The sequence below is a fragment of the Polyodon spathula genome, unplaced genomic scaffold (genome assembly GCF_017654505.1).
Source record: "Polyodon spathula isolate WHYD16114869_AA unplaced genomic scaffold, ASM1765450v1 scaffolds_1723, whole genome shotgun sequence".
Taxonomy (NCBI): Eukaryota; Metazoa; Chordata; class Actinopteri; order Acipenseriformes; family Polyodontidae; genus Polyodon; species Polyodon spathula.
Genome location: NW_024473199.1, coordinates 32,205 through 46,875, shown reverse-complemented (window position 1 = coordinate 46,875; position 14,671 = coordinate 32,205). Strand labels below are relative to the sequence as shown.

The following is a 14,671-nucleotide window of genomic DNA, read 5'->3' as shown; positions in this document are numbered from 1 at the left end:
CTCAAGTTGTCACTCGCTGTGGGTATCATGCTAAATAACTTTTTTTGTATTACTCAGTTTAGGTAGATCAACATGTACTGTGTGGCTCTTTCCTATGGCAAGATGTTCAACTGCCTCATAATAAACCTGGGTTTTGTTTCTAGGAAGGTGGGCTTTTAACTACAGCAAGTGTACAGCACCACTGCCTTGTGGTTTGAAGTAGATCTGTGTAAGCTTTCCTGTAAGAGGTGCTTGTGCGTTTACAAATTTGCAAACATCTCGAACCTTTTCAGCAGCCACCTTTGTACTCTGCTTGATTTACTTTGTGGGCTGCAATAGTGTGGTCACTGTTTCGTTTCTGGATGAGGAAAGACCTAATGCTTTGAGAGAATGGCTTTAAAATGAGCAGTACTCTGCTAGATTCTGCAATTTCCTGTAGTAGTTTCATTGGACAGGAAAACCTTTTTGTCACCAGTATTTTTCACAAAAGCTTTGGTGTCCTGCTTGGGAGACCTTTGCAGCCAGCGAGTTAATAATCAGGGCTTGTAAATCCTGAATAGTAAATGTGCTCCTGACCTCGACAGTAACATCACCTCTGATACGGCAGCCATGTGATTTATTTAGGGGTTTGCTGTAAAGACCCTACTGCGTTTGATACACAATTCTAGCAATTATGATTTTTTGCAATCTGGTCTGTTGATATAAATATAATGTGGCACAGATCCAAATGCTTAAAACAACTAAATATATAGAATACTAATATGCAACATAAAAAGATTAGGGTTTAAAAATCCCATGCCATCTGACATGCCCAAATTAGAGAACCGATGGGATTGAGAAAGTGCTGAAGACAAGCTGTGTGAAGTGACTTGAATATTTACAGACATGTATCTCATGAAGTCATTCGTGCAGATGAGACCGAATATATATAATATATATATATATTATATAAGTTCTTGAAAGGAAAGAATTCCTTTGAGCTGTGGACTTAATTGAAACGGGAGTTGCTGTCTATTTCTCCTTCGATGGGATTTCTCACTGGGGGGCGACTTCGAATATGAATATCTATCTGTATGTATGTGTTTTTATGACTTTAAACAAGAGACGGTCTTTAATACATTATTACATACTGTGCGTTACACAAGAGACATGGTAGAACAGACACACGTTACATCTAAATGCATTGTAAAAGTCAGTGACGTTACACAGCCGGATCATTTTATGTGCAGTGTCTGTTACTCGGGGGGGGTGGCAGCCAGCCTGCCCCAGTCCATCAACGCGGCTCCTTCTCTAAATACCACGGCATTTAGGGGGGGGTCGCAGCTGCTGAAACAGGCTCTCGGCGTGTTCGCTTTGCGTCCGCTATGTCAGCAGCAGCAGACACGCCCGCTGCATTGCAGGGGCGGATGAAATGCGCGGTGTATGCTGGGGACTGTAGTCTTTTACAACACGACGCATCCAGAGGAGGAAACTGACAATTTGCATGACCAGATCCAACCTCTCAGTGCATTTTTAAGACCTCTGTTTCGTGCGTCACATTGCAAAAATAAGGAAGTTAGCATCATTTGTATTGTGAGACACATCCGGAGGGAGAGGGGAGGGGGTTGTATTTAAACAAAAAAATAGCCCCAGCTCCCAAAATGTACTAAAATGCATTTCACACTTATACGTGACCTCGATATAGGCCAGTCTCCTGAAACCCTAAAATGAAATGCGAGGTTTGTCAAAGTCAGCTGTCGAAGAAGATGCTGCTAATTAGTATTCATTTATTCGCGTTTCGTCAGTGGAGGGGGGGCGGGGACTTGAGAAGATAGCTGCCTTGCATTGGCTGAAAAAAGAGGCTCTGGAACGCCCCCCTCATTGAATAATCGCACGCAACGATTCTAAACCGTCTATAAGGGGCGTGGTTTCGTGGCATATTTTTGTCCGTGCCTCTGCAGGAGCGGAGGGAGATCCCTGCTGCTGCTGACCTGACCTTACCTTTGAGTTTTAGTTTAAAAAAAAAAATACAACATATTTATCCTTTTAATACAGGTGTCAATGCAAAAATGTCTCGTCCCCTGTCAGACCACGAGAAGAAGAAGCAGATCTCGGTGAGGGGTCTCGCCGGAGTGGAGAATGTGACGGAGCTGAAGAAGAGTTTTAACCGTCACCTGCACTTCACCCTGGTCAAGGACCGCAACGTGGCGACCCCCCGGGATTACTACTTCGCCCTGGCGCACACCGTGCGCGACCACCTGGTGGGCAGGTGGATCCGGACCCAGCAGTACTACTACGAGAAAGACCCCAAAGTGAGCCGCAGAAAAACATGCATTCTTCTTCTTCTTATTATTATTTATTTCTTAGCCCTTTTCCAGGTCGGTTTCCAGTTGCTACAAGGTACTGCGTTATAAAACACCACAGTGCAAAATATCCCAGGTTATAAAATACAATCAAATCAGCGGTAAAGGAGAGATTTTCAGTTGTTAATTCGTGCCCTGCAGCAGGGTGGTCTTTATTAATCGTGCACAGAAGCGAGAGCAGGAGGGGTGACTAGCTTGTTACTGAAGCCCCCGAGGTCTGTCTTCCTCTTCGGGTAGGAGAAGAGAAACGGCCGCTTGCATTCAAACTGGAGGCATCCGAAGCTTGGCAAAAAGAACCCGTTTTGAATCCCAAGAGTTCCAAAAATAAATAAATAAATAAATAAATACATGCTATCAAAAACAAAACAGCATGCAATAGCAAAGAGCAATTTAAATGCGTGCGTTATCTTATGATCGCAGTATACAGGAAAGGGGGCGGGGGCGGGTTTGGGCAGCTGTCTGCATCCTCGTTTATGCTAATGGTGAAACAGTATTTTTGCACGCAGTATTTATTGATGCTGTATTAACTACACGGACTGTTTTAAGCCTAGTCCTGTAATCCAGGCTGCAGCCGGCGCGGTTGCTTTTATTTTTTGGGGGCCTGTGTCGTTTTGAGAAACCTCATTCCTTTCCGCTTAAAAGCACACGTTAAATCTAGACCCAGACTCAACGTTTTTGAAGATAGATATTTTCGCAGGCACGAAGGCAGGCCGGTGTAGCGCTCAGATATTTTATCCGTGATCTCAGTCCATGTTTAAAGCGTGTTTTAGCTCAATAATAGTCTACTGCGCACTGAGAAAAGCGACCAACCATTTTTAACATCGGTTGCCTCGCCCCCTTGCATCGTTTTTTTGTGTGTAAATCAATCCATCCCGCTATGGCTTTTAAAATCCTTGGTTTTGGCTACAGACTGCAGCGTCCTGTTCTGCGGTGCTTGGGCTGGACATGTTACAAAACATTGCTTTTATCTTTGGTAACAAATAGCGCGATGCAAGCCTAGGGAATAGCACCGCGTTCAAGAGCCCTGCTCCAAACCCATTTCCCCTAGCACCTGTTCACTTCAGCATTGTTGCTGCGCCTGTTTTTATAATTTCTCCCCTTGTTAAAGTTTCAGTTCAAGGTGAATGTTTCAAATCCAGCCCTGCAGGTAACTGCTGACTGACAAACATAACCTACAAGCACGGAAAGATCTGGAGAGGGGTTTGTGGATCCTATCTCTAGGAGGAATGCCCTGACCCATGTGTGTTGCCAAGGAGAGGATCTGTCAAAGTCATTTACTAGTTGGTAAAGGCCACTGGCTGAAGGCATTTCCAGTAACAAATCAAACACACATCTGCGGTACAGTATCTCTTAAAGGAGCGATTGCCAGGCTTTCAAACCTACCCACGGCGCTAAAAATAATATTTGATATATGCTGCCGTCCTAATTGTCCATCTCTTATTTTCCTGTAAACACGTGCATGTTATGATCAAGGCAAATTCTTTTTTTTTTTTTTAAATGGCTATTTGAGTGGAAGCAGTTAGTTAATTTTTCAATCCCTCCTGGAAATAAGATTTCTGTTCTCTGAGCTGAGAACTTGACCCCCCGTGTCTAGGATGGGAGCTCAGATCTCAAGGGAGGAGGGAGATGTTTGCTGCAGCTTTACTAGCAGTGCAGCATAATGCTGTTTTATTCAGAGACATATTTCAGTGTTATATGTAATGACTTTACCGTCCCTCAATCCACGAACACTAAAATATAATTCCACCCTTCCGGATGTTCTATGTTAGAAAGACGGACCTCGTTGGCAAACCGGTTTGTGTACATTCCCCAGCGAGAGGGAGTTGCAGAGCCAGCATCGTTTTCCAAATGATACTTTTTATAATATATATTACAGCAGTGTGCGCATTTATTAGAACACCCTGTTGCTTCTGTAGTTTTGATTAGTTGTGCGTAAGAAATCGAACCTCTGGAATTGAAAATCTTTAAAAAAATAGGCAAATTATTGATTGTCTACAGCTATGGCCAAAAGTTTTGCATCATTGTAGGATGAACTCATTTTGCTTTATAAAGTACCTGCTGTGTAATGTCAAGTGAACATATTGAAATTACACACCGCTTTGTAGTTCTCTATAAACTGAAAAAACTGACAAATGTGACATTTCGAAATCTATCCTGCAATACTGTACTACTGTTAGGGTTTCCGGTAGACTTTGATTACATGATCTTAAAGAAAAGATCTAAATTATGTTCTTATAGTTTTAAATACTGTCTCGCTCCTAAAGTCTAGGTGATGCTAAACTCATGGCCACAGATGTACATGTACTGCGAAGGTCAGAAGTCAGGGGTTCAGCGATAGTTAAAGTTTATTGAAGGTCAGGCAGCTAAAAGAGGACCTGTACTGAGAGAATATGAGCCCAGGTGCTTTCGGATCCTGAAACCTTACCCCTGGCTGAGATCAAACTCGGAGTCTGCAGCTCTGATTTTCAATAGCTTCTGGTTTTGACTGACAGTCCAAGCCAAGCTGAGCTCACACTAGAACTTTTTCTGAAGTGCACTGAGACTGATACCAGAGCCACCGTGACCTTTGTCATTTTGTCCTGTCTGGTGAGGGGGCCGAGTGGAGTCTGGGATACCTGATAGCCCACCGCGGTGTGGCTCAGGGCAGGGTATAAATAGCGCTGGGCAGGCGGGGGGAGATCTTTAACAAAGGTCACTCGGTCTCCTGGCACGTTTGCGTTCCACAGCTCTCCCCAGCAGACAGCTGCTAGAGGCACTGAACTGCACAGAACTTTCTCTTAGTTTTTTTTAATTAATGCTCTTTTTTTCTTGTGGTAAAGCAAATATATTGCAAAGAATGTGTGGAATACAAATCTAGACAGCCACTGCAATAAGGCAAGGTCGATGGCAAGCATCTGAAAAAGGGACGAGGACATTAAAAGAAATGTTTATGAAAAGCTAGTTCTTCTTTTAAGCTGTAGGGTGTTCAGGTGGAAATCTGTGGCCAAGGCTTGCAACAGGGAGATGCAGCTTTTATAATGTTGATTCTCCCTCTCTCTCCCTCTCGCTCTCTCTCTGCAGCGTATTTACTACCTGTCTCTGGAGTTCTATATGGGGAGGACCCTTCAGAACACCATGGTCAACCTGGGGCTGGAGAACGCCTGCGATGAGGCCACCTACCAGGTAGGGGGCGCCAGAGTGCAGCGGCAGAGCGCTGCTTTCAAAGAAGCTTGTGAAAGTGCAGCCTGTGATCAGATTGTTGGCTCAGCCCATGCTGTACTGCAGCACACAGCACTCACTCTGTTACAGTTCTGTACTGTCTTGTACTCCTGTATAATAAAACCTGGCAGGGCATACCAGCCCTTCTGTTATAATCACTGGGCTCCACTGCCCCTTGCCCAGCTCCACAGCTGTAACCACTACACTGAGCCACACTGCTTCCCTCCCTCCCAGTCCCTCCTCAGCTCCACTAGAGCCACACTGCTTCCCTCCCTCCCAGTCCCTCCTCAGTCCCTCTTCCCTCCCTCCCAGTCCCTCCTCAGCTCCACTAGAGCCACACTGCTTCCCTCCCTCCCAGTCCCTCCTCAGCTCCACTAGAGCCACACTGCTTCCCTCCCTCCCAGTCCCTCCTCAGCTCCACTAGAGCCACACTGCTTCCCTCCCTCCCAGTCCCTCCTCAGCTCCACTAGAGCCACACTGCTTCCCTCCCTCCCAGTCCCTCCTCAGCTCCACTAGAGCCACACTGCTTCCCTCCCTCCCAGTCCCTCCTCAGCTCCACTAAAGCCTCAGTTGCTCAGCTCTAACCACTAGACTAGGCCACACTGCTCCTGGCCTATCAGCATACTCTTGCTCCCTCTGGTGGCTTCAGATAGTAATCTCTCTCTCTCTCCTCTCTCTCTCTCTCTCTCCTCAGCTGGGGTTGGAAATGGAGGAGCTACAGGAGATCGAGGAAGATGCTGGGCTGGGTAACGGAGGTCTGGGTCGTCTCGCAGGTGGGTGTTTGAGCAGACCATTCCTGTTCAGGTCCAGCAGAGGAGAAAATGATGAGTACACTGACCCCTGCTGGACCCAAAAGGAACGGACACACCTGGGAGCACCTGACATGTGTCGCACACTCTTCTGTATAAAACGATGCTGCCCTTCATCATGAGAGCTGTTTTGAAAATGGCGCCTTTTCAAAATGTATTCTGTAATATATAACATCTCTGTCTGTCTCTCCTCTCTCGGTAGCCTGCTTTCTTGACTCCATGGCCACTCTGGGCTTGGCTGCCTATGGCTACGGGATCCGCTACGAGTTTGGCATCTTCAACCAGAAAATCAGTAACGGCTGGCAGGTAGGGAGCGCTCCGCTTGCTAGAAGTGATTTCAAATAAAAAATGTGCGATTGCTTTTGTTAAGAGTTTGATAAAACAGGAGCAGATGGGAGTGGTTTTTAAGGCAGGCGAAAATGTTCATATGTATTCAAATAACCAAATTTAATAATGACTGGAGCAGAAAGATATGTAAGGAAAGCAAAGCATCAGTTCTTTAAGGTATAAGGGACATGAGTAACTTTCTTACTTTTGCAACGAGGCTCACGAAACTGGGTTTAAAATGTACTAACAGGTCGGATCCGGTCGTCCAAATTCTCGGTTTCCTCCTCGTGATGCTTGAGTCGCTCTCAAACGCATTTTAAGAAGAAGCCGTTTGAACACGCGCTCAATTCCTTGCGTGCCTTTAGGGGTTAAACGGCTACCCTTCTTTGAGCAGATGCGTGCTCTTTCTTCATTAACAGGCAGTTTGATGACGGGGGTCCCAGACTGGGGTGTAGCGCTCAAATGTCGGAGTCTGTGACCTGATCGAATCAGTCTTCTGTCTCTGCCTGTCGCTAACCCCGCCCACATTCCCGCCCACAGGTGGAGGAGGCTGATGATTGGCTGCGCTACGGTAACCCCTGGGAGAAGGCCCGCCCCGAGTACATGCGTCCGGTCCAGTTCTACGGGAGAGTGGAGCACACTCCTGATGGGGTGAAGTGGGTCGACACACAGGTGAGGGGGGCGGGGGGTGGCAGGGGGCGCAGGTGTAGATCTGTGGATCCGCGTTCTGTAACGTCAGCGAGGAGAAGATGGAGAATCGGCAGGTCTGGGTTAGGAGGAAGTCCGAGACCACGAAAGACCTTGTAGATAGAAAGAGTGACTTTCAAAGCAGTGCTGAAACTCCCAGCCAGCCAGTCCTAGGGCTGGAGCAGTGGAGCACTGTGCTGCAGGTGTCTGAGTGAGCGTCCTGGTCTCTCTCATCTCTGCAGGTTGTTCTAGCCCTTCCTTACGACACCCCAGTGCCTGGTTACAGGAACAACACCGTCAACACCATGCGACTGTGGTCTGCAAAAGCACCCAATGATTTCAACCTCAAGGACTGTGAGTGTGTGCTAATGAGGGGCAGGGTGGAGGTTAGAGCTGAGGAGGGAGTGGGAGGGAGGGAAGCAGTGTGGCTCTAGTGGAGCTGAGGAGGGACTGGGAGGGAGGGAAGCAGTGTGGCTCTAGTGGAGCTGAGGAGGGACTGGGAGGGAGGGAAGCAGTGTGGCTCTAGTGGAGCTGAGGAGGGACTGGGAGGGAGGGAAGCAGTGTGGCTCTAGTGGTTAGAGCTGAGTGACTAGGATGGAGGGAGGCAGTGTGACTTGTTTCTTTACTGTTTGACATGGTTTTTCTTCTTTCTCAACAGTTAACGTGGGCGGCTACATCCAGGCAGTGCTGGACAGAAACCTGGCTGAGAACATCTCCCGTGTGCTTTACCCCAACGATAACGTAGGTGCCTTCAAGTGTTCCTCTTCCCTCTCTCCTCTCCCCCAGGTCATGCTGCAGTGCCTCACCCCTTCTCTCGCTCTCTCTGCAGTTCTTTGAGGGGAAAGAGCTGCGTCTGAAGCAGGAGTATTTCGTGGTTGCCGCCACGCTGCAGGACATCATCCGCCGCTTTAAGTCCTCCAAGTTCGGCAGCCTGGAAGCCGTGCGCACCACCTTCGACGCCTTCCCAGACAAGGTGAGCCTGGAGCGCCGCCCTGGTGTCCACACAGCCACAAGGCAAAAAAACCAAAAAAAAAACTCAGGGTTTGTGTTCTAATCTCCTCCCCACTCCGAGATCGTATTTGCTCACTAACTATTCCAGCATTAAGTGGATTAGCATTGCGCTGTGTACTGAGGCCGGTGTGCGCTTTTTAAAGCTTCAGTTTGGGGTTGCGTACTGGCAGTGGAAATGTTGTCATTGTGTTCAGAGATCCTCCTTCTTGCAGTGTCACTTGTTGTAATGTAAAATGGGGTTTGACAGGGCTGCTCCTGAAACTGTGTCTGTCTCTAGGTGGCGATCCAGCTTAATGATACCCATCCTGCCATGGCTATCCCAGAGCTTATGAGAATCCTGGTGGATGTGGAGAAACAGTCCTGGGAACAGGTAGGGAGCCGGCTGGAGAAATGAACCCAGAGACTGGAAGCATGGCCCTGTGAGAATGCGCTACAGCCATAGCCACAGGCCCTGCACCCCCCTATAGGATGAACTCCTTCTGCTCCGTGAAGTCCAGTGAAACCTGCTGAATAATGTCACGCTGAAATCTTCAATTGCACACCAGCGCTTTGTAGTTTTCCTTATACTGAAACATGAAAAAATTGAAACGTGACATTTTCAAGTCTAACATGAAATTTTACTATACTGCTATTATGGCTTCCAGTAGACTTTTTTGTTTTGTGATGATCAATTTGTAGTTTTATTTCATTGCATGATGTTAAAGCAATAAAATATCAATTTATGTTCTCCTGTTTACTTTCCTCTTTCCTTTCTCTCTCTCTGCACTCTCTCCCCTTCTCTCGCTCGCTCTCTCTCTCTCTCTCTCTCTCTCCCCCTCCCCCCAGGCCTGGGATGTGACGGTTCGTACCTGTGCCTACACTAATCACACGGTTCTGCCAGAGGCTCTGGAGCGCTGGCCGGTGCCCCTGTTTGAACAGCTGCTCCCCCGACACCTGGAGATCATCTACGAGATCAACCGGCGCCACATGGAGGTGAGACGGGTCGAGGGGAAACCCAGCTGGCAGCCTGGCTGCTCCTCTCTGCACCTGCACCATTTTATTACTCGCACCACTGGAAACTTGCCCCAGTGCTTTACAATGCTTCCCTATGCTTTACCAGACCTCTCTGTGCTTTACAATGCTTCCCTATGCTTTACCAGACCTCTCTGTGCTTTACAATGCTTCCCTATGCTTTACCAGACCTCTCTGTGCTTTACAATGCTTCCCTATGCTTTACCAGACCTCTCTGTGCTTTACAATGCTTCCCTATGCTTTACCAGACCTCTCTGTGCTTTACAATGCTTCCCTATGCTTTACCAGACCTCTCTGTGCTTTACAATGCTTCCCTATGCTTTACCAGACCTCTCTGTGCTTTACAATGCTTCCCTATGCTTTACCAGACCTCTCTGTGCTTTACAGTGCTTGCCCATGTTGTATTTCACTGGGGTTGACAATTGGCAGAGCCAGCCCTCGTGTTTTGGGAGTGGTCTTACCGTTTCCTCCTCCTCCTCCTCTCTTCCAGAGGATCTCCTCCCTGTTTCCTGGGGATTTTGATCGGATGCGCAGGATGTCTCTGGTCGAGGAGGGGGACGTGAAGAGGATCAACATGGCTCACCTGTGCATCGTGGGCTCTCACGCCGTCAACGGAGTGGCGCGCATCCACTCGGACATCCTGAAGGCTACTCTGTGAGTCGCAGACACTTTGCACTGATTGTGACTCTGCCTCCCATTGCTGTGCAGAGTGGAGCCACTGAAGTGGGGCTGCGTGTCATTTCTCTTCAGGTTTAAAGATTTCTATGAAGTTGACCCTGAGAAGTTCCAGAACAAGACTAACGGCATCACTCCTCGACGCTGGCTGGTGCTGTGCAACCCCGGCCTGGCAGAGATCATCGCAGAGGTGAGGAGGGGGCGGGGGGATTAGTAATCTAGTCTGTGCTGAGAGTGGAGTTCTCTTATACTGCTAGAGCGCTCTGCAGTGTGGAGAGTGGAGTTCTCTTTCCTATACTGCTAGAGCGCTCTGCAGAGCGCTCTGCAGTGTGGAGTGGAGTTCTCTTTCCTATACTGCTAGAGCGCTCTGCAGTGTGGAGAGTGGAGTTCTCTTTCCTATACTGCTAGAGCGCTCTGCAGTGTGGAGAGTGGAGTTCTCTTTCCTATACTGCTAGAGCGCTCTGCAGTGTGGAGAGTGGAGTTCTCTTTCCTATACTGCTAGAGCGCTCTGCAGTGTTTAGAGTGGAGTTCTCTGCAGAGCGCTCTGCAGTGTGGAGAGTGGAGTTCTCTTTCCTATACTGCTAGAGCGCTCTGCAGTGTGGAGAGTGGAGTTCTCTTTCCTATACTGCTAGAGCGCTCTGCAGTGTGGAGAGTGGAGTTCTCTTTCCTATACTCTGCAGTAGGGAGTCATTCTAGATCTGTATTCATGTTTGTAGTGTTTAGTTCTGTGCAGAAGCCTAATTTTTGTATTTCAGTAATAAAAAATTATTTCCAGTCTGCCGACCAAAAGTCGATCTGCAGCCTCTAACTGGGTCGGCTTCTCTTCCAGAAAATTGGAGAAGATTACATCCGGGACCTGGACCAGCTGAAGAAGCTGCTGAAGTTTGTGAATGATGAGGGGTTGATCCGGGACATTGCCAAAGTCAAACAGGTACACAGACAGACAGACAGACAATGATGAAATGTAACATTTGGATAATAAGGTATTGTAAAAGTCCTGTTTGAATCTCCCCTCCCTGCCTCTCTGACTGCCTCGCTCTGTCTTTGCAGGAGAACAAGCTCAAGTTCAGTGCCTATCTGGAGAAGGAGTACAAGGTGAAGATCAACCCCAACTCCATGTTCGACCTGCAGGTCAAGAGAATCCACGAGTACAAGAGACAGCTGCTCAACTGCCTGCACATCATCACCATGTACAACTGTGAGTGACTGACTCTGCTGCAACACCACTGCATGGACCAGAGTTGTGAAGTTTAATTCTGCATTCCCCGAGTGCAGGCTCTGGTCTCTTAAGCGCGGTCGGTCTGGCCTCCCTGATAACCCCCCCCCCCCTCCTGTTGCCTTACAGGTATCAAGAAGGAGCCCAACAAACAGTTCACCCCCCGCACGGTCATGATCGGAGGCAAGGTAGGGCTCCCTGGCTGTCTGTTTTAAAAGGGCGGTCTGTCGCACCGTCCTGTGCAGTGGAAGCAACGTTGCACAGGGGGCAAGGGTCTCTCCTGTACTGCTGTTCATTTTAGTGGGCTGTGATGGCATCGCTGTGGCATTCTCTTGGGACATGTGCCACGGCTCTTTAAATAAACTCCTCTCTCTCTCTCTCTCTCAGGCTGCTCCCGGCTACCACACAGCTAAGATGATCATCAAGCTCATCACCGCTATCGGCGACGTGGTGAACAATGACCCTGTGGTAGGGGACCGGCTCAAGGTCATCTTCCTGGAGAACTACAAGGTGTCTCTGGCTGAGAAAGGTACCTCTCCACTGAACCAGGGTGCAGGAATGGATCAAACTGCTGCGCAAGGGGACTTGCTCCCATCCCTGTGAGGATGACCAGCGTTATTGCAGGAATGGAATTGCATGTGGGTTTCCTCCGCTCCAGGTTTTACTATGAGCTTGATTGGCCCCTCGCAGTGTGTCTAGGGAACAAGCTCCTAGTGAAAATCCTGAAGTGGATCAGACTGCAGTGCAGTGAGGAGTCTTGCCTCCATCCCTGCTCGTTACACTGTAGAGCTGAGCTGCATGCCCCTGCGCGGTGGTGAGGGTCCGGGGGCCGTGGTGACGGTGTTGTCTGTCCTGCAGTGATCCCAGCGGCTGATCTCTCGGAGCAGATCTCCACAGCCGGCACCGAGGCCTCAGGCACGGGCAACATGAAATTCATGCTGAACGGAGCGCTGACCATCGGCACCATGGACGGGGCCAACGTGGAGATGGCAGAGGAGGCGGGAGAGGGGAACATCTTCATCTTCGGCATGAGGGTGGAGGACGTCGACCGAATGGACCGCGAGGGGTGAGAGAGGGAGAGGGAGGCATTCAGTCTGGGGGGGGGGGGGGGGGGGGCCACTGAAATGTCTTTAATATACAGCACTAGACCCTGATATTGATGTGATCCAGCCCTCTGAAATGTCTTTATAATATACAGCACTAGACCCTGATATTGATGAGATCCAGCCCTCTGAAATGTCTTTATAATATACAGCACCAGACCCTGATATTGATATTGGAAAAGTTCAATAAACAGGAATAGTGTGTGTATGTATGAAGTTTTTGTACAAGTCCCTGCACACTGCTACCCTGCAGGTACAATGCTAAGGATTACTACGATCGCATCCCTGAGCTGAGGCAGGTCATCGATCAGATCAGCGGGGGATTCTTCAGCCCTAAGCAACCAGACCTGTTCAAGGACATCGTGAACCTGCTGATGTGCCATGACAGGTAGGGACACTGACCTGAGCACAGGGACAGCAGCCCCGTTCTCTGAGTTTGTCGTCTCTGTTTTAATTTTGAGTCCTGTTTATCGAACGATTGCAAAGTGAAACTGTGAACTGTGTGGTTTCAGGTTCAAAGTGTTTGCTGATTACGAGTCGTACATGAAGTGCCAGGAGTCTGTGAGCACCCTGTACAAGGTGAGCGAAACCCATCAGGACCCCAGGGGAGCGTAGGGGTCACAGAGAGTCTCCTGTGGTAAAGGCACAGCCGCGTGGTGTGCAGGGGGAGGTGTACAGTAGTTTAGTAGTTTCAAATATATATTTTTTTCTTTTTTAAATGCCCCTTGACTTGTGATGATTTACAGTCCATCAGAGTGATTCTTACTTCAATGGCCAGCGCCAGCAATGATCAGCAATGTAGTTTTGCTGGCAATACACCAGTTGTGCACTAGATGGCGCTAGTGCTATATAAAAGACACTTTTGTCTGAACTAGCTAATGTTACACATGTCTCTGACAGGCAACTGGAAGTAAGGCTCAGCACCTGAACTCCTAGTCACCTGAACACAGATCATATTAAAGCATTTGAGTGGCTGCAGTAAATAACACTCTAACTGCAAACGCTATAAAAAAAATGTAAAGGGGCAAAGAAAGATTAAACCTGTGTTTCTGTCCTTCGCAGAACCCCAAGGAGTGGACGAAGATGGTGATCCGCAACATCGCTGCCTCGGGCAAGTTCTCCAGCGACCGCACCATCTCCGAGTACGCCCGGCAGATCTGGGGGGTGGAGCCTAGCCGCGCCAAGATCCCCGCCCCTGACGACCTCCGCTAAGCTAGCCCCACCCACTCCTAACCTGCCCCCACCCTGTTTCCGCACCCTATAATTGTGGTTAGAAAAAGAGATAGAATGATAAGGGTGACACCTGGTGGCTGGATGGCTGAATTGCCGTGACAAATCTAGAAACCACTCCTTTTGTATTGCACAATTATATAGTTCACCTTGGTCTTCCAGCCATTAGGGGGCACTGTGATGAATTACTACCCCTTTTTGTTGTAGCGTGTACCCATGCACTATTACGTTTTATTGTGTTTGTGTGCTGGTTATTTCTGAGCGTATTGATATTATTTTTAGAGAAAGGCTGCGTTCCCCTTTTGTCCTGTGGTGTGGCAGCTAATGCAATAGCATGGTTATATGTATATCTGTGTAAAGAATAACATAGCTTATCAATTTATTTATCCCAGCCTCCAAAGAATGTAAAGGGGCAGGATGAAAGCCTCAAAGTCTGGCAAGTCAGTCCTTTTTAAAGTGTTGGGTTTCCCTATTCAATTTGAGAAGTCCCCATTGTTTTAATCCTCATGTACTGCCCCGAGGAAAGCAGAGCTAGCAGGACCATCGCAGTGTTTCCAACGCCACCGACAGCAGCCTCTTCCCACTGTCGCTGTCCCTAGCTTATCATAGCCATCTGAGTGCTGCCATTTCATACCAAGGCTGTCTTTTGACTTGGTCAACTCCCCCAGCCTCCCTAACCATACAGCCTGGCTGCGTTTTGACCCAGGAATCGGCAGCCAATCGCAACGTGCCAATAAAAAGCTCCATCCAGCAAACGGCCAATCAGATGGACACTGCCGTGTTTCTTCTAGGATTGACGCTGTTATCCTCCTATCACGGTGATTCAGTGGCAGTTGCAGTCAGCCCATTTGGATTATGTTGATGTGGGGTGGAGCCTGGCTGTGGCGACTTCACGCTCCTGGTGCTAGAACTGACTTGACCAGACGCGAGGCTTCAACTTGGACTCTGGATCGCACTGTGATGCTCCAGTTAAACAATTAAAAACAAATAAAATAAGGAGATGGGGGGGAAAAAAAGGTGTCATTTTTCACTTAGATTTCATATTGTTCTTTTATTTGTAATTTTAAATTTACAAAGCCATTA

At 48.3% G+C, this 14,671-nt stretch overlaps 1 protein-coding gene across 1 annotated transcript; it reads left to right on the top strand.

Annotated features, from left to right (window-relative positions):
- The first annotated feature begins 1,896 nt into the window (after positions 1–1,896).
- On the top strand, positions 1,897–14,604 carry LOC121310085 (glycogen phosphorylase, muscle form). The gene is made up of 20 exons (XM_041243323.1): positions 1,897–2,270; positions 5,382–5,483; positions 6,214–6,292; positions 6,531–6,634; positions 7,196–7,327; positions 7,585–7,696; positions 8,001–8,083; positions 8,172–8,315; positions 8,631–8,723; positions 9,179–9,325; positions 9,855–10,018; positions 10,115–10,229; positions 10,869–10,970; positions 11,090–11,237; positions 11,385–11,443; positions 11,643–11,784; positions 12,114–12,321; positions 12,612–12,746; positions 12,871–12,937; positions 13,421–14,604. The coding sequence occupies exons 1-20, from the start codon at positions 2,028–2,030 to the stop codon at positions 13,568–13,570; spliced, it is 2,529 nt and encodes an 842-aa protein (XP_041099257.1). The 5' UTR covers positions 1,897–2,027; the 3' UTR covers positions 13,571–14,604.
- Positions 14,605–14,671: the final 67 nt, after the last annotated feature.

Excerpts from the sequence above, each read along its gene's own strand:
- LOC121310085 (XM_041243323.1), top strand. The coding sequence starts at position 2,028 with ATGTCTCGTCCCCTGTCAGACCACGAGAAGAAGAAGCAGATCTCGGTG. Across the intron at positions 10,971-11,089 it reads ACATTGCCAAAGTCAAACAG|GAGAACAAGCTCAAGTTCAG; the intron begins GTACACAGACAG and ends CTGTCTTTGCAG. Across the intron at positions 11,444-11,642 it reads CGGTCATGATCGGAGGCAAG|GCTGCTCCCGGCTACCACAC; the intron begins GTAGGGCTCCCT and ends TCTCTCTCTCAG.